The sequence below is a fragment of the Lutra lutra genome, chromosome 15 (genome assembly GCF_902655055.1).
Source record: "Lutra lutra chromosome 15, mLutLut1.2, whole genome shotgun sequence".
NCBI classification, from domain to species: domain Eukaryota; kingdom Metazoa; phylum Chordata; class Mammalia; order Carnivora; family Mustelidae; genus Lutra; species Lutra lutra.
In genome coordinates, this window is record NC_062292.1 from 67,541,862 (window position 1) to 67,562,681 (window position 20,820).

Genomic DNA, 20,820 nt, shown 5'->3' on the forward strand with positions numbered 1-20,820 from the left:
CTGCGGTGCTCCCTGTCTGAGGACACTGACGGGACACTGTGTTCCTGTTCCCCAGCATCCCTTTCGTTGTCACATTGGGGGTCTCACCCAGGGAACTCCTTCGCAGTGTCATCTTTGTGGAAAGCGGCGGAGTGAGGGAGGGCCCTCGAGAAAGCTTGCTTTCTGCGCAAGTTGCTTTCGGCTTCTGCTGCCGCCGTTCCGCTTAAGTTATACCCGTGAGGCGGCTTCTTTCCTCCCTCACCCACCCTGCCTCAGTTTCTTGGAAGTGAGGGGGCTGGAAGAGAGAAGGAGTGGACATCCCCCAACATGTCGGCCCACCGCACAGTGGCTGCCGTGGGCTTGGCCGAGGGGGTGGGAGAGGCCGAGACTGCTGAGCCCACAGTATGGGCCTAATTACTCCTCGGCCCCGAGCTTGCCTGTAATTGTGGTTTCTGGGAGCCGGCGCATGCTGGAAAACTGCTGGAGCAGCAGAGACTTGGGGTTTCCGCCTGCGATGGGCTTGGATTTTCCACTTGGAACAGTGTGCCCAGCCCCCATTTTCAGCGGGGGGGCAGGGAGAGCCTGTGAAGCTCTGACGGGGCAGTTAGGAGAGGCGTAGGGCAGCAAGGCCTTCCTCTGGGTGCGAGACTGTGTACTCTGAAACCCCGGACGGTTCGGAAGAGCTCAAGGAGGCAGCAGGGCCTGGAGAGCAGGTCGGCCCTGCCCTCAGGGGAGGACCCCGTCTCTGTGCCTTGGTTTCCCCTGTCCTTGACTTGGGCATCCGTCGTCATGGGTCGGGAAGTGCTAACCTCAGACGGGGCAGCAGCTCCACTGCCTTCCTCGCGGCGGTAGTAAGAGCAGAAGCTGCTCTGAGTGCTTGTCGGATGCCCAGTGCGGAAGGAACGGCACCATTAAATCTCGAGACGGTCTCGTGAAGCAGCCGTGGCCTCTGCAACAGGTGAGGGTGCCTGAGGCCCCGGGGCCCGCATCGGCAGCAGCAGGATGTCCCACCCGGGGACCGCGAAACCGGAGCATTTGGCCTGCAGACGCATAGACAACAGTCCACGTGGTGTGTGTGCGCGGCCAGGGAACGCCCAGAGCCAGCCCGGCTTCATGGGGCTGCCGTCAAGCTTGGGGCTCGGGGGTCTAAGTTCCAGCCCTGGCACAGACCACCACCAACCCCGGGACCTTGGGGAGGCCTATGTCATTTCCGACTGTGGTTCCTCGTCTGTGAAGTGGACGTGTGCAGAGCCGCCCCGAGGGCCCGACGAGGTGCTCCCAGCTCTGCCCCTGCCACCCAGCAGGTGCTCGGCACACACCGGTGGAAGGGGAGATGAGCGGCCGGCTCTGCCCTCTGGGCCTCGGGACGGAGGTGGAAGAGAGGATGGGTCTGAGCAGGGGGCACGGGTGGTGAGGCCGCTCTTGGGCTGCAAGGGCTGGAGGGGCTCCTGGACCTGTGCTACCTCGCCCACCGTGTGCGGGAAGTTCAGCCTGGCGGCCGGTGTTTCCGCAGCCCGGCTTCCTCTGCTTTGAAGTTGTGACACCGAGATCTCTGCCCTCCTAGGGGCATCGTGAAGAATAAGTCCCATAAACGAGGGCTTGGAGTTCTGAGTTCTGACTGTGTGTGCCCCAGCCCGAGCATTTTCCTGTCTCGTGTTCAGACAGTCCGGTCCTCAGAGGAGCCCAGGAGAGGGCAAGCAGGTGGGACGGGGAGCGCTCAGGGGCCATAGGCCCGGCCCTCTCCTCCGGGGGAGCCCCGGGGCCCACACCGCTCACCAGCCGCGTGTTGTCGCAAGAGGTGCTCGAGACGTGCGTGTCGCAACCTGGCTGGAGCCCGTCTGCGCACTGGGTCCGGGCAGTGTGTGCCCAGTGCTGGCTCAGGGGGTGCGATGTTGCCTATGGAGGGAGACGTGATGGACCCGAGAGAGGTGACTCAGAGCAGTGAGGCACCAAGACATGCTGGCACCAGGCACAGCGGCTGGGAGCCACGCAACCACAGGTACCCAGACCAGCTGACCAGGGAGGCCGGGGAGGACGTGAGCTCCGCTGTCGGAGACGGGGCGAGAGGCACAGGACTGCTGTTTGGGAGGAGTTGGAATGTCAAGGTTAGTCTTCCATCATTTAGCACATTTTCATGGAGATGCGTGCATGTCTGGCCTGACGGGGAGAATCTGCGTAGCATCCCAGGTGCCGGGGACCCTCTCCCGGTCCGTCCGGGTTTGTTCCTTCAAGATGTTATCCCGCAGATGGGCAGGTTCCGACTTGAAATACCGTTCTCACCCTGCTGGGGGTAGGGGTCCCTCGTTGTGATGTGGTTTGTGCCTGGGGGAGTGAGTGTGTGTGTCTAGGTCCTGGAAAGGAGCTGCGGGACCCTCTGGCTCACGCGGCCCCGTCACCGCCCCACACAGGTGTGCGCACGTGCCGCACTCGGCTGTGAAGAAGCCAAGACCCGCCGCTGAGGTTCTGACCCGAGCTGCAGATCGCCAGGAGGCCGCGCTGAGACCACACGCACGGCCCGATGGTGACCTTTGAGGCACACAGAGGGCCCTGAAATGTAGCCGCACAGAACAGATGCTTCCATCTGTTTCCCAACACGGGGCAGCCGTGTCCCGTCTCCTGCCTCCCATCTTCCTGAGGCGCCTCCACTCGGAAGATGGGATTAGTAGGAAAGAGCACGAGGCCACCCTTGCTGGAAGTGGTGGGAGCCCTGCTTGTCTTCCCACAACACGGCCTTGGAGTGTGTCAGACTTGGGGAGAGCCCACGGCCAGGGCCAGTCCCACTACACCCTCTGTCCCGTCCCGCAGGCCCCGTCCCACCAGCACCGGGGTCCCCTGGGGGTGCACAGCTCAGAGCAGTCCCAGCATTCTGGCTGGCCTTCCGTCGGCGTCCTAACCAGCTGTGTCGCGAAGCGTCCGGTGTGGAGCTCGGGCTTTTGGCTGGGGGCCCTGGTCAGGGGAGCCGAAGGAACACAAAATAGAGGACAGAAGTCCCACCTTCCAGGCAGGTGTTTTATTACTGGTTCCCTTCTAAAGTAACCTGGGGGCGAGGACGCATCCTTACGGCACAAGTCAGAAGCCCAACGGCTGGGCGGTGCAGACAACAGGAGTGGCCATCACTAGGAGTCAGCTGAAGGAAGCTTCCGGAAGGCGGGGAGTTTCCGGGCAGTCTTGAGAAGGGTGAAAGGAACTCAGAGGGCCCTCTCCCCCCCGCCCACCTTTGTTCCTCTGCTGACTTGGGGGCTCCCCAGTACCTCTGGAGGCTTCTGTGTTGTGACCCCATTTCTGCAGGTGCCTCAGCTGTCATTCTGTGGCTTAAGTTCATCTGTTTTAAAATCAGGGGCTAACTGTCCTCTCCCACCAGTGTTTCCCCTCAATTTTGATACGCACTTGGAACGAAAACAGATTTTTTTAAAGATTTTTTAATTTGCCAGCGAGCGAGCGAGAAGACGCACAAGCAGGGGAGCGGCGGAGGGAGAGGGAGGGGGGAAGCAGGCTCCCCGCCGAGCAGGGAGCCCGACGCGGGCCTCGATCCCAGGACTCTGGGACCATGACCTGAGCCGAAGGCAGATGCTCAACAGACTGAACTGCCCGGCCGTATCCACCCGAACAAAGTTAGGAAAATGGATTTTGAGCCGGATGACGGACTGTTTAGAGGGGGTGGAGGTTTCTTGATCGGCTGTTATTCAGGACTGTTTTACGGTTCGTCCTCTATTTGTGGGGTCGAGAGAGCACAGCTCTGTGGACACAAGTCCCCAGCGAGCCGCGCCTCACGTCCCATCCCTGCTTCCGGAGGATTCGCCTAGAACGTGTAGTCAGCGCTTCAGGAAAGCCGGGGGAGAGACAGCATGCTCCTGCAGACGGATGCGGCATTTCCGAATAAGCACCATTGCAGGGCCCCATGCGAGGGGCAAGACTCCGTCTTCCCACGGTGCTGCCATGGAAGCAGGGACCTGGAGGCGTTCGGTGGCTCGTCCCCTGTCACGCCACAGGCACTGCACAGGCGAGGACACGTCAGGCCCCAGACTGAGGCCCTCCACCCTCAGGCCCTGGGACACGGGCTCAGCCTGTGTCTTGTGGGTTCTGAGCTCTGCTCTTCCTTGGCCCTTGTGAAAACCTGGAAACGGAGCAAAACTCTTCCTGGCCACCTTGCCGATGTCCCCAGCACAGACGCTGACATGCTTCTGGGTCACTGCTGAGGACGGCATCTGGCGGTTTCCTGTCCATTGAATAATTGCACTTCTCCGTGGGTTCCCCGGGGTGTGCAGACCGGTGTGCCCGGGACACCCCGGGACGGGCGGAGGGAGGGGCGCGATGAGAACGAGCCGGGGGTGGGGGGTCCTGGCCCAGCCCTGCAGCGTCGGGGTGAAGCCACGGCGCCAGGAGGAGAAGCGTGGCTCCCGCGTCCGGCTGCACCGCTCAGTAGCTTGTGTCCTCGGAGCAGCATCCGGCTCCTCGGACTCGGGTTTTCCTCACCCGTCGAGGGAAATAACAGCGTCTGCCTCGTCAGGTTGGCACGAGGATCAGATGAAGGCCTGTGTCCCGACACGTGCTTATTCCTTGTAATTTTCTTCTGCTTTTCCAAGGCCGTACGATGAGACGGGGGCAGAGTTGGTCTAGAACCACATGTCTAGACGGGCTGGGCCGCCCCCTCCCTGCGGCCGCCCCGCCTCCGACCCGCACACCCAGCCGGGTCTGGGGAAACACCGCGACCCACACTCCCACCGTGGGGGGTGGCTTCGGCCCCAACATCCGCAGACGCGGAGCCGGGAACGCAGGGGTGGGCCCCGGGGAGAAGAACCCGCGGTGGGGTGTCTGCCCCCGCAAAGGCCTAGGCACGGTCACACGGACCCACGAGCACCCCACGGTCGTCTCTCCTGTGCTCGGGCCGCTCGCTCCGGCTGCGGGACCGAGGGCCTCGGGGCAGGAATGGCGACCGTTTTTTGAGCTCAGCCACGTGCCAGACGCTACGCCAGAGACTTACCCCAGCTCAGCACGTACCGTGGGCCGGGTGGCTAGTGTTCCCGTTGTGGGGGTGAGGACACCGAGGGTCATGGCCAGGGAGCGATTTTCCCTAAGCCCCACAGGTGGTCAGAGCCGTGATGCCCACGAACCCCGTCCAGCTCCACACCTGCCCACCCTTCTCCTCGATACCCCCTTGACTCCCTGGGGGTGGCCCAGGCCCGGGGCTGCTTCTGAGGACCAGGTGACCAACTCGGTGAGTCGGACGTGAGTCTGTGCCCGTGCTGGTGAGCGAGGAGGCGGCGGGTACTGGTCCTGCGTGGAAGGTCCCGTGCCCGCCAGCATCCCGTTCTGTGCCAAGCGCTGGAGTGGGCCAACCCTCAGAGCCCCTCCCTTGTTCCTCCCTGGGGCCGCCGAGAGGAGCCCTTCCAGAACTCAAAGCCACCGGACAAGAGCAGGGGAGAGAGGTCAGCGCCCATGTGCCCAGTGGGGCAGAACGCAAGCCACATGTGGCGTTGGGAATGTTCTAGTAGCCACATTAAAGTAGTAAGGAGGGGGCACCCGGCCGGCTCAGTCAGGGGAGGTGCATCTCCCTCTCAGGGCTGTGATTCAAGGCCCCCATGTTGGGTGTGGAGATTACTTAATAAAAATCAGAACCGTAGGGAGGGGTAGGAGAAATGAACTTCAGCGTCACGTTTCATCCGTCTGCTCAAGGGTTGCCGTCTTGACGGGCAGAGTCGCAAGTGCTGATCCCGTCCATTTCTCCATGGTTCATACTAAGTCTCTGCAACCTCGGGGGTGTTTACATGGAGTCTTTCTCACTTCCAGTCAGCACGTTGGCGGTGCCCTGCAGCAGCCCCCGTGGCTCCTGAACCCCCCCCGTGGACAGCGAGGGGGCAGTCGTGCTGCCCACCTCCAGGCCTCTCTCCCACCAGCCCTTCCCGGGTCTCCCCACAGCAGTGCTCGCGCTCAGGTGCACGCCGGCTCTGTCCCACAGGCTCTCTGGGCCTCCAGCCTCTGGCCTCCGCCATCAGACCTGCACTTCTCAATGCTGGCTCGGATCCCGTGAGCCCCAGGAAGCCTCCAGCAGCTGCCTGGCCCCAGCCTCCCCTCCGTCGTTGCCCTGTGCCTCAGCGTTTCCTGAGCCTCCCGACTTCCCCTCATGTAATTCCCACAGCCGCTCCTGGGACAGGTGGAGCAGGCAGGTGGGCTGTCCAGGGTGCAGGCGTGATGTGTCCGATTCTGTCTCTAACCTCCCGTTTGTTGGCCATCCGCGGCGTGCCACGTCCTGGAGCCGAGTGCTCTAGAGCGGGAGACAGCGAAGCCAGTCGGCAAACCAGGAAAGAAGATCTGAACCGACCCCAGAAAGCACCAAGTGACCGGTCAGCTCTGAGTGGGCGCTGCGGGGGAGACTTCAGGGGAGAAGTGTGGCGGGGGTTGCCCGCTGGGGGACCTATAGACTGCGCTGGCATTTAGATGGTGGGAAAGCCCTCCCGGGTGACATTTTGATTTATCTTTTTACAAGCTCGTGGATCGTAGACAATGGGTGGATTCTGGGGAGGGGACACTGCACAGCCGGGAGGGGTGGGAGGGGCAGAGGCAGGTGGGTCCAGACCTAGAGGAGGGAAGTAGCCATAGGACTTGGAGGTGACTCGGTTTGCAGGGCTGTCAGAGATGACTGTCAGGCCCCTGCGTTCACCTTGGGAGGACACATTTGCTCAGGAGCTGGGCTGGGCTCGGGCTGGGCTGGGCTGGGAGCTGGATTTCTGTTCGCACAGGTTGGCTCCGAGGTCTCGCTGACCGTGCTTCCGCGCTCCCGGTTGCCCTGGGAGGAAAGTCATATTTTCCACATTTGTCATTGAGAAACTGGGGCTTCTCGGTGGGGTGACAGCCAGGAGAAGGCTGGGCTTGAGCCCGTATTTCACTGCGCCCGCAAGTGTGCTTTCCGAACGGTCCCGTGGGGGCCACGTGTAAAACACTGGTGTAGAAGCTCAGCCTCCCCGCACACGTGGCTGTGAGCCAGGGAGACATGGCCCTCCGAGAGCTGCGTGGGAGCAGGGGGGACTGGGCACGCCAGGCTCATCCTCACGGCTCTGTCCCTCGTCCACTCACCAGTCTGTGGCCCTCGCCACTAGCACGCTGTCGGCCATCCAGTGTGGACCTCAAGAGCATTTACACCATCAGGGAAGCTGATGGACAAGGCCCCTGTGACCCTCACACCGGCTCCCCAAGGAGGGGCATGCAAGGCCCTTCAGCACACGTGCGGCATGGGCACCCTGTGTGACCTTGACCTAGAGGGCCACCCAGACACGGTACCCGGGGGCCGTGAGGGCCCTGAGAGGCTGCTTCGAGCTCCTCCACCCTGGAAGATAAGGAAAACCAGTCCAGTAAGACCGGGGCAGGGTTCAGCGAGTGTGGACTTATCTGGGACGAAGGTCCTGGTCAGGTAGCTCTTTCCTGGTGTACGGCTGCTCATGGCTTCGGGGAGGGGCCTGGGAATGTGACTTCCCCAGACGCGGGAGACCTCGGTCAGCTCACGTGTGGTGTGCGATTTCTTCTCTGTATTCATCGTGTTATCTTTCCAGACACATAGGACATGTGTGTGCTACGTATGCATCCCGTGAGCTGGTGTGTGTCTATGTCCTGTGTGTATCACGTGTGAGGTGTGTGTTGTCCCATGTGCGTGTGTTCTGTGCCCATGTATGCATGTGTGTGGAAAAGAAGAGGAGGAAAGGTCCCGTAAACACAGTTAGCTCTTCCTGGGGCCACAGGTCAGATAACTCTTGCTTTAGGGGCCCAGACCTCGAAGTCAGGTGTGTCCTAACTCCACTTCACCCCCGTGTTCGCTGCGTGTCAGCCCCTGCCTGGAAGATGGGAAGCACCTAGTAACCAGCCACGGAACAGGGACCTGCTGGGCTGTTCGTCTGGCCCACGTGGCGGTGGGGTGGAATGAGGATGGGGAGGACAGCTGACAGTGGCTGAGCGAGACCAGGGGCACAGTGGTGTCGGAACTCCCCCCATTTCCCAGACACCAGACACCTGTGTCTTGTGAATGTGAAATTGCCCGATCTTCAATTTTTAACTAATTTTTAAAAATACACACACACCCACCACCCATAGGCCAACAGAAGGGACCTGTGGGCAGTCTTTGCTCTCGACTTTGCTCTCTGGAAGGTCGCCAGACGTCTCCGCACTTTCTCACATGTCTTACAGACTCCCACGAGGGGGGGAGGAGGGGCTTTTGGGTGTGTATTTGTGGCGTGGCTCTCCCCCGTGCCTGGTGCTGCTGGAGGGCTCCCGGAAAGTACACGCTGCGACCTTTGCCCTCTAGCAGGTGCCAGGGAGCAGGGGCGGTGGGGGTGGGGAATGCCAGCGTAGGTGTGGGCCCAGCGGAAGGACAAGGAAATGGCAGATTTCTGCGGACTGACATGGAGTCACTTCGAGGATCGGTTAAATGGGAAAGACGAAGTGTGAGCCTGTGAGGTACTGCTGGTTGTGTAAGCAGCGGGGGAGAACGAGAACATTCCCGCGTGTTTGCTTAGCTTCCCAGGAGCAAGCCCAGATGGGAAGCCGAAGACAAATGAAAACGTATCTTTGGGGGCACCTGGGTGGCTCAGTGGGTTAAACCTTTGCATTCGGCTCAGGTCACGGTCTCAGGGTCCTGGGATCAAACCCTGCATCAGGCTCTCTACTCGGGGGAGCCTGCTTCCCCTCTCTCTCTGCCTGCCTCACTGCCTACTTGTGATCTCGGTCAAATAACAAAAATCTTTAAAAAAAAAAAAAAAAAAAAGTGTCTTTGGAGGAGGGGGAGGAACAGAGTAGGGACAGTTCTGAATGTACTTTATTTTTTTAAGATTTTATTTATTTGACAGAGATCACAAGTAGACATAGAGGCAGGCCAGGGGTAGGGGAAGCAGGCTCCCTGCTGAGCAGAGAGCCCGATGCGGGGCTCGATCCCAGAACTCCAGGATCATGACCTGGGCCAAAGGCAGAGGCTCAACCCACTGAGCCACCCAGGTGCCCCCTGAATGTACTTTTTTTTTTAAGTTTTGTTTTGAGTTTTCAACTGCATTTACACGTTTACGCTTAGCAAGTTCAAAAAATGAAATTAGATGAAACAGAAAAGCAGACCGCAAACTAAGCGCAAGTCTGAAAGGAAGCATGCCCGCCTTGTGGGTGGATGGCACGAGGTCGGCAGGACGCTGTCTGAGGACAGATGGATCCACAGGGAGACTCCCACTCCATCCGGGAGTCTGGACGGCGCTGCCCCCCAACTGGGGAACCAGTAAGCACGATGCTTCTGTGTGGGAACCGGGTTCTCACTGTGGGAACTAGTCCGCACCGGGCTTGGGGAAGACGAGGGAGGACCCTGTCGTGCTGCAGTCACATCTGGGATTTCTGTGTGAACTCACCCATTCTGCACAAATATCTTGCCCCGCAAAGGGGAGCGACAGCCAGAACTCCCCCCAGCAATGTTCGACTGCGGGTCTGGCTCAGGGAAGGTACCAGGTGAGCCAGGAGCATCCGTGCAGCCTGCAGGGGTGTGCTCGACACAGCTCGTGACACTGGAGCAAGAGCTCCGCCAGCCAAATGCGGCACATCCGACAGTTTTTTAAAAAAGTGGTGAGGTGGGGTGCCTGGGTGGCTCCGTCAGTGGACTAACTTCGGCTCAGGTCGTGATCCCAGAGTCGTGGGATCAAGTCCCACATTGGGCTCCCTGCTCAGCGGGGAGTCTGCTTCTCCCTCTGCTCAGGGTCTCTCTCTTTCTCTTGCGCGCATGCGCGGTCTCTCTAATAAATAAAATCCTTTTTTAAACCAAGCGATGACGACACGCGCCTGGCCTCAGTCAGTGGAGTGAGCCGCTCATCTCGCAATCCTGAGTTCAAGCCCCATATTGGTTGTAGAGATTTTTTTTTTTTTATGAAAAAAACAAACACATTAAAAAGGAAAAGTCATGATGATAATGGACTATAACGCATTGCATCGGAGAAAAAATTCACGCGTTCGCAGCACCATTCCAGGGGAGGGTGAAGATGGTGTTCTCTACACGGCACTGCAAGCCGGTCAACATGGGAGGAAAGACCGAGCCGGCAGACGGCCTGTCCGCAGCCCTCAGTGCATCGAGCGGGTCAGGCACAGACGTCCGTGGATGGGGCAGCAGCTGGGCGTGGGGCCCCCGAAGAACGGTGCGCCTCCTGCTCAAACATCAGCCCAGGTGGGCTGCTCACTCGGCGGGAGATCTGCTTGTACCGCTGCCGTCTCCCAGGAGCGACGGAGCCGAGAGGAACCAGAGACGAGCATCGCTTACGGGATGCTCTTTTAGAAGGCTTGATGCGAATCCATGGTCTGGAGATAAGTCCTTTGCTGGCCGTGCACGAGGACGACCAGCGTGGGCAGGGTTCTGGATCAAACGACCACCACGGAGAACGAGTAAACCCGATCTGCGCTCCACGCCGGGACTGTGGCTGAGGCCGTTGGAGCCCAGCGACATAGAGGAGCGATGGATGGTGGGGGTGGAGCGGGGACACGTCTGAGGTCACCTTACTGGGTCAGAGGCGAACTCCTGGCTGTCCTGACATCGCTGTGGTTGTGTAGAAGCCCGGAGGGCCTGGGGCATCGATGCCGATGTACTTAGGGATGAAGTACCGTGCGGTCTTCTGGCTTTGAAAGGGAAAAATAACCACAGAAAAAGCAAGTGTGAAACGTTCACCGTGAATCTAGCGTCAGGCTCCGTGTGCGCTCACCGTGCTACTCCCGCAGCGCGAACGTGGGTTTGAAATTTCTCAGCATAAAATCTTGGGGTAGAGGATGTGCAGGCTGCCGCGGCCCGGGGAGCGTGGTGGGGCCGTCACCCGCAGCCGCAGAGTGAGCACGGGGTCCCGTGGTGGCAGGGACCACGGAGCCAGCACGGTGTTGGAGCCGCCTGGAGAGAGGCCTTGGCACTCGGTGCCGGGGGGACGGCGTGCACACCAGGGCACTGGGGAGTGACGCAGCAATGGCCAGCTAGTCCCGATGAGGGACCCAGAGAAGGCCATGCTGGGAGGGCCGGTCCACGGCAGGGGAGCCGACACGGGGCTCCTGCGGTCGTCCAGGCGAGCGGCTGGAAGCCACGGTCAGCCATGGTGGCACGAGGCAGGGGGCTCGGCCACATCTGTCGGGGGCTCCAGGGCGCGGGGCTCACTGAGCAGCCAGGCCGGCCAGCAGCTGTCTTGCGGCGGCCGTTCAGCAAGCCCCAGATTCTTGGGGAGAGTCCGCACTCTCCCGGGCCTTCCCCACACCCATCGGGTGTCAGTCCTTTGGAATCCTGTCTCTGCTGCCACATTTCCGTGGGTGTGTCGGGAAGGGGGGGCCCCCGCGTGGAAGTCTTCTTCTCCTCTGATGGCCTCTTTCATGCCAAACTGCCCTCCTGCCTCTGCTCCGTCCTCCCTTGCCTCAGCCTTTAACCTCCCCGCAGTTGGCCTCAGAGCCTCTGCTTAGGCTCCACGCCCAGGGACCCAGCAGCCCAAGGGTCGTTTGCATCCAGCCGTGCTTGCTGCTGCTGGCGAGTCTCCCTCCTCTGGTTTTGGGGTGGGTTTTCCTCCGTGAAGCTCTCAAGGAGAAAAAAATGTCCGCCTCTGTTGCAGGAAGGATTCTCGATGCTCCAGACTCCCTTCACAGCCTGGGGGGCCTTCAATCATGCGCCACAGCGCTCGGCCCAGGTCAGGGGCAGAGCAACGCAGGCTGAGAGTCCCCGTCTCTTCCGGGCTTTGGGACAGGTGTGTTCCCAGGGCCGCAGAGTCCATCAGAGGCCACGAGGGGGCCTGACCTGCCCCAGGACAAAACGGGCCTTCTCCTGAGCTGGCAAGGAGGGGTTCACACCTGTGTGGGGTCACCCAGTGGTGGGGGGCATGGATCCAACCCAAGACAGCACAGGAGTGGCTGGGGTAAGAGACTTTCCACCGAGATCCATTCTGAGAACCGTCTCGGTGGGGCCGGGACAGAGCGCTTACCCCGTGTCTGTGGAAGCTCTGTGGTGCCCTCCTCCACTCGCCGCAGTGACCATGTCCCAGGTTTGCGCCCCTGTACCTCACACCGTGTCTGGAGCAGCGCCGTCTGGTAGAACAGTCTGTGGTGCCGTGTGTGGTCTGGAGTGTGGTCGCCATGAGCCACACCTAGCTGTGGCGACCTTGAAATGTGGCTCGTGCAGCTTTGAAACTGAGTCTTAAATTTTATTTCAAGTGTAAATCTGCGTAGCTCCTTGTGGCTGGTGGCTGTTAGACAGCACGGGTCTGGGTGCTGGGACGCCGTTCAGTTTCACGGCGCCGTGAGTGACACGCGGGCTGCAGCGCAATGACGGCAGGACGCATGTCATGCAGAACGGTCACGGGGGTGAGTGCCACTCCCTCCCGCACCTTCTAGAACACGGGATGCTGAACTCAGCAGAGGGCGCACCGTGGGTGGAGGGGTCAGGTGGGCAGGGACCCATGGAGTCAGGTCCTTGGAACATAGCTGGAGTTGGAGCTGCCGGCCGTGCACCCTCGTGTCTGGCGTTCGGATGCCGTACCGGGCTGTGGAGTGGGAAGGACATCGGGGAGCAGGCCCAGCACGGGCAGAGGCAGGAGCCAGAAACCAGAGCAGGTGACCGGACCATAGCCAACAGTGAGAAGGAGCGTCGCCCTGGGCCGGCAACTGCCCCAGGCCACCTGGCAGCCGAGGGAGGGGGCAGCCCCACTGTGCACCTGCTGGTGCGGCGCGGGGGTCTAGGGCCGTGTGGGGGCCGGCAGGACTCCCTGCTCCATGCCGCGGCCCAGCTTTCCTGTGGACCCTAGGAAGCTCTGCGAGGTCCCGAGCAGCGAGAGGACGCAGGCGGGTTTGCATTTCTGCAAGGTGACTCTGCTGTTCTGTGGCGGGTTTCCCTTCCCAGGCCCTTGCGGCTTTTCCTGAACGAGCCGCTCCAGTGTCTGGTCTGGTTCTTTGTTTCTCTTCCTCCTTTCCTGCGTCGCTCTCTCCTGGGCCCCGTGCTCTCCTCTTCCCTGGTGTCCTTCTCTCTCTGATCCAAAGACCAGCCAGTAGAAAGCATCTCACTTGTCCGGGTAAGAGGGGCACCAGAGTGAGGGGAACTTTTCTTTGAAGCGTCAAAGGGATCTTCACGCTGGGTTGTGTGTATTACCAGAGGCGACCTTCACGGGACTGATTGTGGCGGGTGCATTCAGGCTCGTGGCTCCCGCCCTCTGCCCCGGACACGGAGCCTCCGGCCTCGGCCTGGGTGGGGGTTTCTCTCAGGTCCTCCCAGAGGTGCTTCCGACATTCTGTACACATGTGAACGAGTCTGTAAACACAGAAGCACATGGCTCCCTTCCCCGCTCTCCTGCCCACCTATTCTGTGCGCACGGTTCTGCTCCCTAGTCCCTTCACCCCACCAGACATCCCAGAGGCCAATGGGTTCACTTGGTCGCCCCCCACACACGGCTGAGCGACCCCCCCAGTCACACCGTGGTGTTCTGGCCTGGCCACCTGCAGAAGCCATCCCACGAGTCCGTACTTTGCCTCTGCCCACGGTGCCTGCCTGGTCACTTGCTGGGGATGCACCTGAGGATCCCCGTCAGAGGGGCGGCAGGTGCACTCTTCCAGGAGGGAGAGGCATGGCAGTGACGGAGTTCACCGCACCGCACAGGGGACCCGTTCAACACAAGCTCGGGGGTAAATCTGTTTCGGTAACCTTGAGGCTTTAGGGTCTTAACAGTTGCTGAGCGAGGTACCCCAGGCTGGCTGCCAGCGGGGTGTGTGTGGGTTGGAATATGGCCACCGGACAGGCCAGGCTCCCGTAGCCCACAGGATAGGCGTGTATTCAGAGGCTCGGGCCATCGCTGGGCCCCTCATTTCTAGAGAGGCATGTGCTGGTTCCCCAACAGCTTCGTATCAGATGCCCAGTGAGCCTCCTGGAGGTGCCAGTTGCGGGGGGACGGGGGCAAGATGAAATGCGAGTTGGGGAGGCTGTCCGCCGTACCCACCGCCGTCCTCTGCTGGGTGCACGTGGGTCTCCGTGTGGCTCTGACCTCCACGGTCTTGCCCTCTAGTCTCCCTTTCCTTTGCAAATCGCCGCCTAAAACTAACGAGCGCTTGTCTTTTTCTTGCATCCGTTTCCGCGCTGCTTCCTTCCGTCCCATCAGCCCCACTGCAGCCTGGTAAGACCCAACGAGCGTGCGTCTGTGCACATCCCATCCTCGCGTGGCTCCGTCTCCCGACCCCGGGGAGGGCTCTCGCCCTTCACGCCTTGCTGGGTGTCAGACCATGCCTGCCCTCCCAGCCCAGGCTTCCAAATAGATGGTGTTGCCAGTGGTGTAGACCTGGTTCATCTCCCACCAGGTTTAGCGGGTTCTGGGGTGAGAGGGTTGGCCTCTCTTTACCCAAGACTCGGGGCCCCTTTTACCAGAACCAAATGCTGGTCCCTCCCCGCACAGCTCACCAGTGTGCTTTCCTTACCCGCCAGGTTAAGCAGCCTGTCTCTGGGAGACCCGGCCCCCGAACGCAGGTCCCCTTCCCACCTCCGCCAGCCGTCGGACGCCTCTGAGACAGCAGGTGAGCTCGGGCGCTGACACCGACACCGACACGAGCGCCGCCACCGGCAGATCTGAGCTCACAACGTGTGTGAGGTGTGACGTTACACGTTTTATATATAAACTGCCTCAGTCGTCCTCCTGTCGACTCTAGAAAGTAGACGTTACCGTGCTTTACAGCTGAGGAAGCGGAGGCACAGAGGGCTCAGAAACTGGCCCCGCGCACGAGCTCAGAGGGGACGGAGGCAGGTATGAAGCCCATTGGGTTTGCACTCTAGAGCTCACGCTCCGTCCATCACAGGAGATGGTCACACATCGGCAGGCGCGTGTGAGTCCATTCACACCCACAGGGACGTGGCCGGCCGGCGGTTCCAGCTTTCTTGTCCTGCACATTCTGTGCACGGACATACATGTGAAAAGAAGGGGTTTTCTCTTTCCACGCACCCTTCCCTGGATTTGGCAGGGTCCCCCCCGGGTCACCCCCATCAGCGAGCTGGTGTAGCACGCCGCGCCCATGGGGCTTCATTTGATGGAAAACCCCAGCCTCCCTTGGGCCTGTCACAGGGCTGCTTTTCTGTCATGCCTGTCCTCAGCCAGACCCAGAGAGTCAGCCCAGTGCGCAGAGGAGGGCCGCTCCTCGGGTGTAACGTAGAGTCGGGGACAGGGTGCTGTCACTCGCCGAGTGTAGTGTTTGGACAGGAGGAGTCTGGGGAGTCTGTTAGTCTGGGAAGGCTTTCTGGAGGAGGCAGCGCTGCGGCCTTCCTGGGCTTGTCTTGATTGTGCGCACCAGCCTGCCAGCGGCTGTGCCTCCGTAACTCCTTGTCCTCTGTCCTCTCTTGTCAGGTCTTGTCCAGCGCTGCGTCATCATCCAGAAGGACCAGCATGGCTTCGGCTTCACAGTCAGCGGAGACCGTATCGTCCTGGTGCAGTCCGTGCGGCCTGGTGAGTGCTGCCTCCCCGGCCTGCCCGCGTGTGACAGCGCGTGTGCCACAGCCACTGGAGCCAGGCAGCACGTGCTTTCTGCACGGCGTGGCGAGCTCTGGGCGTGAATGCCTGCCTCCAGGTCTGGAGGGCGCCTGGGGGCGTCATCAGACCCCCGCGCACCTGCACGGGATTTCTGGGGTCGCACTGCATGCTCGCGTCGTGCTCGAAGGGTGGGAACAGCCGGCGACCTTCGGGATGGCAGGGCCCGCGCTGGGTCAGGGGATGCTGCAGCACCTCACAGTGCAGGATGGGATGTGCCGGTCCCTGTGGTCACCCGCATTGGTGGGTGCAGCGACCTTAAACGTGACTGCAAGAGGAATGGCGAGTGTGGGACAGCAGGGAAGGGCGGTGTTGGGAGATCTGTGTGTGGGCCGTTTGTGCCTGAAGCCTTCCTGGAAGAGGGGGTTTGGGGACTTGTCTGGAAGGCAGGAATGAGAGCTTGCTGCTCGATAGGGATCGGGTGGGAAGGGAGCGGAGTGGGACGGCCCGCACACAGTTCAGTCCGGCCACTGCGTACCTGGGGAAGAGCCACCAGCGGCAGGACCGAGCTGGCCGGTGACCGCGGCTGACACCGACCTGCAAGAAGGAGCACGGAAGCCTGTGAGGCCCGTGTCCCAGACGGAGCGACCGGCACTGCGGCAGACGGGCTGGGCCGCTGATGTGGAGAGCATATGGGCTCCAGAATACAGCCCCCGGCAGAGGCGAGGCGGGCTCGGTCCCTGTCGGACGGCCGCAGTAGAGCAGATGGCGCCGTCAAGCGTGTCACACGCGTGACTCGGGTTCCCAGCAGGTGAAGCACGTGTACGCTACACTGTGCTTTGCCGTGAGTGGTCGCGCTAGGTGTAGAAGCTTGGTGTTCACGTCTTCACGAAAAGCACCTTCTCACTCGTCTGCCAGTCGTAAGCTCTGTGCTGGCGGCCGCTGAAGGCCGCGGGGCCGTGCCCGTTTCCTAGAGTCACACAGTGAAGTTTGCGGCTTCAACAGACGCCCCCCCCGCTTCCGTGAGCAATGTCCCTGCAGCACAGTCCCCTGTGTGTGCAGCTCGATAGCACCACAGACCCGGGAGTGCTTCCCTGAACTGGGGACAGTCCTCTCCCTCCCGCCGCGGCGCGCTCCACTGGGTTAACCGAGACCCTCAGTGGTCGCGGCGGCCTGCACAGCACCCCTCTGGGAGGAGCTTCCCTGGGGGAGAGCTCGTGCTCGGAGCCTCTGTGGGGAGAGCTCCTCACACGTTCCGATCTCACAGGGAGACCACAGCCCTTCCAGCTTCACACCACTCCCCCGGGTCCAGTTCTGGTTCTGCTGCTGTTTGCACATCTGCAGACACTTCTCCAGCAGAGTTCGGAGTCCCTCACGGTCCTCCATGAGGACTGTGATCGGTTCCCAAACCCCGCAGAACATTGGTATTGGACGTCTTCCCACGAACCGTTGATGTTCTTCTCAGCGACATCAAGAATGACGAATCCTTTCCACGAGGTTTCCTGGTGATTTTGTCCAGATTCCTCAGCAGAATCATCTGTGGCAGCCACAGCCTCACAAAACGTATTTGTCAAATAATAAGACTTGAAAGTCGGGGCGCCTAGGGGACTCAGTCAGTGAAGCGTCTGCCTTCAGCTCAAGGCGTGAGCCCAGAGTCCTGGGATCAAGTCCCACATCGGGCTCCCTGCTCGTGGGCAAGTCTGCTTGTCCCTCTGCCAGCTGGTTCCCCTGCTCGTGTTCTCTTTCTGACAAAAAAAATAGTCTTTAAAAAAACAAAAAAAAAGACTTGAAAGGCGAAACCACTTGTTGATCCCATGAGCTGCAGAGCAGGTGTCGTGTCGGTGGGCACGAAGGCAACACCCCTACCTCATCCATCTCCGTCAGAGCTCAGGGGTGGCCATGTGCCCAGCGTGGGGCTACAACTCCCGACACTGAGATCAGGAGTCGCGTGCTGTACCAGCCGCTCAGCCAGGGCCCTCTGTCAGGGGCGTTTTGAAAGGGATCTGTGTTCCCAGCAGGTCTCGGGGTAGAGCTCAGACATTCCGTCAACCCTGCCGGGGACAGGCGTGTGGCCCTCCGGGCTCTGCCTGGCCATTTCTCAAGCCCCTGCGGCGTGGAGTCCACGTCATCCCACAGGGCCCTGGGATTCCGGGAGCGGCCCCCGAGCACCGGCTTCCACTCACCGCCCCTAACGACACAGGCACCCTGTCCCCTGGAGCCCGCAGCCAGGCCCTGCCCTCTCCTCTCCAGCTGCGGGAGTCCTGGCTGCGCCCCCTTCCCGGGGAAGGCTGCTTCGTCCCCACGGAAAACCAGTTGGTCAGTGTGGCACCTTCAGGGACTCTCTGAGCTGCGCCTTCCGGAGCACCTGCTGCTTCACCGGCCACTTCTGGGTCACGGACACGGCTTCTTTCCCGACACCCCCTGAACCCACCCCTGCCTGCTCCAGACCAGACTTCGTCCGAAGGGGACACGGTGGCCACCAGGACGCTCGGCCCGGGCCCCTCCGACTCAGGACTGGACTTCGACCAAATGGGACATGGTGACCACTGGGACGTTCGGCCTGGACCGCTCGGACCCTGGACCGGACTTTGGCCGAAGGGGACACGGTGGCCTTGGGGACACTTAGCCCAGACCCTTCCAACCCTGGACTGGACTTTGGCCGAAGGGGACGCAGTGACTGCTAGGACGCTCGGCCTGGACCACTCTGCCCCAGGACTGGACTTCAGCCAAACGGGACGTGGTAACCGCTGGGATGCTCAGCCCGGACCCCTCTGACCCTGGACCGGACTTTGGCCGAAGGGGACACAGTGGCCTCGGGGACACTTAGCCCGGACCCTTCCAACCCTGGACTGGACTTTGGCCGAAGGGGACGCAGTGACTGCTAGGACGCTCGGCCTGGACCACTCTGCCCCAGGACTGGACTTCAGCCAAACGGGACGTGGTAACCGCTGGGATGCTCAGCCCGGACCCCTCTGACCCTGGACCGGACTTTGGCCGAAGGGGACACGGTGGCCTTGGGGACACTTAGCCCAGACCCTTCCAACCCTAGACTGGACTTTGGCCGAAGGGGACGCAGTGACTGCTAGGACGCTCGGCCTGGACCACTCTGCCCCAGGACTGGACTTCAGCCAAACGGGACGTGGTAACCGCTGGGATGCTCAGCCCGGACCCCTCTGACCCTGGACCGGACTTTGGCCGAAGGGGACACAGTGGCCTCGGGGACACTTAGCCTGGACCCTTCCAACCCTGGACTGGACTTTGGCCGAAGGGGACGCAGTGACTGCTAGGACGCTCGGCCTGGACCGCTCTGACCCTGGACTGGACTTCAGCCAAACGGGACGTGGTGACTGCTGGGATGCTCAGCCCGGATCCCTCTGACCCTGGACTGGATTCCAGCTGAAAGGGACGCAATGACCAGCAGGACGCTCGGCCCAGACTGCTCCGACCCCAGACCACACTTGAACTAAAGGGGACTCAGTGGCTGCTGGGACGCGTGGCCCAGATCCCTCCAATCCTGACCTGGACTTCGGCCGATGGGGACGTGGTGGCCACAGGGACGTTCCCCGGACCGCTCCGACCTTCCCTGCACCAGGGACGTCCAGCCCGCCTTCTCCTCACCCCATGTGCTCACTGGAACCACACATTCCGTTTCCTCCAACGGCTTCTCCTTCACGTTCACAGCTCAGCTGACCACTGGCGTCCAAGGCCCAGGCTCCTAGGCTGTCGGGTCCGGACACGCCTGCCTCGCCGAGCTTCACCCCCGCTCGCTCCACCCCTGCTCGCTCCAGACTTCCAGCTTCGGACGAGCGACTCTTCCTTTCGCACGAGCACGTCGAGGCCGTCCTCAGGTTATGAACTGGCCTCGTGTCCACACTGTGGCGTCTCTGGAACGAGGGAGGCCCGCAGGGAGGGAGACAGAGGAACGGCCATTGGCAGAGCCATCGTCACACGCACGTCCGTTAGGTCTGCCATCTCGTGGGGGCAGCCTGCGGGGTCCCCAGGGACGCCGGTGCCATCCACGACCGCTCAGCACAGATCCCCGCGAAAATCGAACAATGAATGATTTAGATCTTTTGAGAGTCACCAGAGTGTGACAGAGACAGGAAGAGAGCAGCTGCTGTCGGAACACGGGCACTGACACGGTGGCCCCAAACCTTCCATTTGTAAAAACCCAACAGCGGCCGCACGCCCCACGGCCCAGCACCGCGAGACGAGGCCTGCATGAGGAAGGCCGGGAGCAGGCTGCATTTTACACTCAGTGTGTGGCAAAATGGGAGGAAAAGTGTGTTTTACGTAGTACCGGAGAAATATCTGGGACTCGTTTATGGGGAAGGTGAAAGGAGAATCTCGAACTTAGGACCAGAACAGGGTGTGAGGGTCGCACAGGACGTAACTGGCCGCGCTTGTTTGCGGGTTCCCGTGGGGGCGCGGCCTGCTCGGCCTCCTGCCGGAGGCGGAGCCGCGAGGAGACATGTCTATTCCCTGCTTCCCTCGTTCTCCCTGGTCCGGACGGGGTCGGCGCTGCTGGGAGGACTGCCACACGTCTTCGCCTCTGCCGCCGCCTCAGAGCAGCTTGCGTGGCCCAGAGGCCTGGGTACAGTCAGACCCAGAGACGGAACGGCAGACAGGCGGCTTGCTGGTGGAACCTGAGTTCTGGAAAGAGTGCGTGTGTGTGTATGTGTGTGTGTGTGTACACGCACGCGCACATGCGTGTGTGTGTTGGGGCAGGAGACGCAAAGAGACACGTGTGTCAGCGCGGACGTTGCAGGAGTAGCGGTTGGTACCGTCTTTCTGCGGCACGAGGCTTCTCCAGCTCACCGTTTCTCAGAGTGTGGTCCGTGCTGCCTCGAGAGCCGGCCCGACCCCCAGTGGCTGCCGTCCTCATCCCGAGCCCATGTCCGGAAGGACTGAACCACTCTCTGGCAAGGGGGCCAGCGGATGAGCCTTTGAACAAAACCCCCAGCGATCGTCGCGCTCACCGACTTTGGAGAACTTCTCCGGTTCCGTTCCTCCGGAGACTTTGTTTTTTTCTCAGAGATCTCGCCACATGTGTCTCAGACTTGCAGGCGAGGCAGCTCATTTCCAGCTTTGGTTTCCAGACACAGCCTGGAGCGTTGCGAGCTCCTCCGTGACTAGCGGGTTGCCGACGAGGGTGCGATCCTGAGTCCCGACGGAAACCCGACTTGGAACACGGCTCCGCCCTAGAAGCTCCTTTTAGACCAGAAGCATGTGCTTCGTGGGAGTTCTGTTTTGATCCGATGAACGCAGCTGACAGATTCAGTGATCGTCTGGGGCAGATCCGCAGAAACACAGCCTGTGGGCCGCTCGTTAGCCTGCCTTGGCTCCTGTGCTTCTTGCTTCCTGGATGACTGAGTCGTTAGAA

At 61.2% G+C, this 20,820-nt stretch overlaps 1 protein-coding gene across 1 annotated transcript in view; it reads left to right on the top strand.

Moving 5' to 3' along the window:
• The window catches only part of ARHGEF11 (Rho guanine nucleotide exchange factor 11), a 77,603-nt gene that overhangs the window by 22,806 nt on the left and 33,977 nt on the right, over positions 1-20,820 (top strand). The window contains 3 exon segments of the mRNA XM_047705202.1: positions 14,088-14,102; positions 14,408-14,496; positions 15,318-15,416. Coding sequence (XP_047561158.1) covers positions 14,088-14,102; positions 14,408-14,496; positions 15,318-15,416 — 203 coding nt within the window.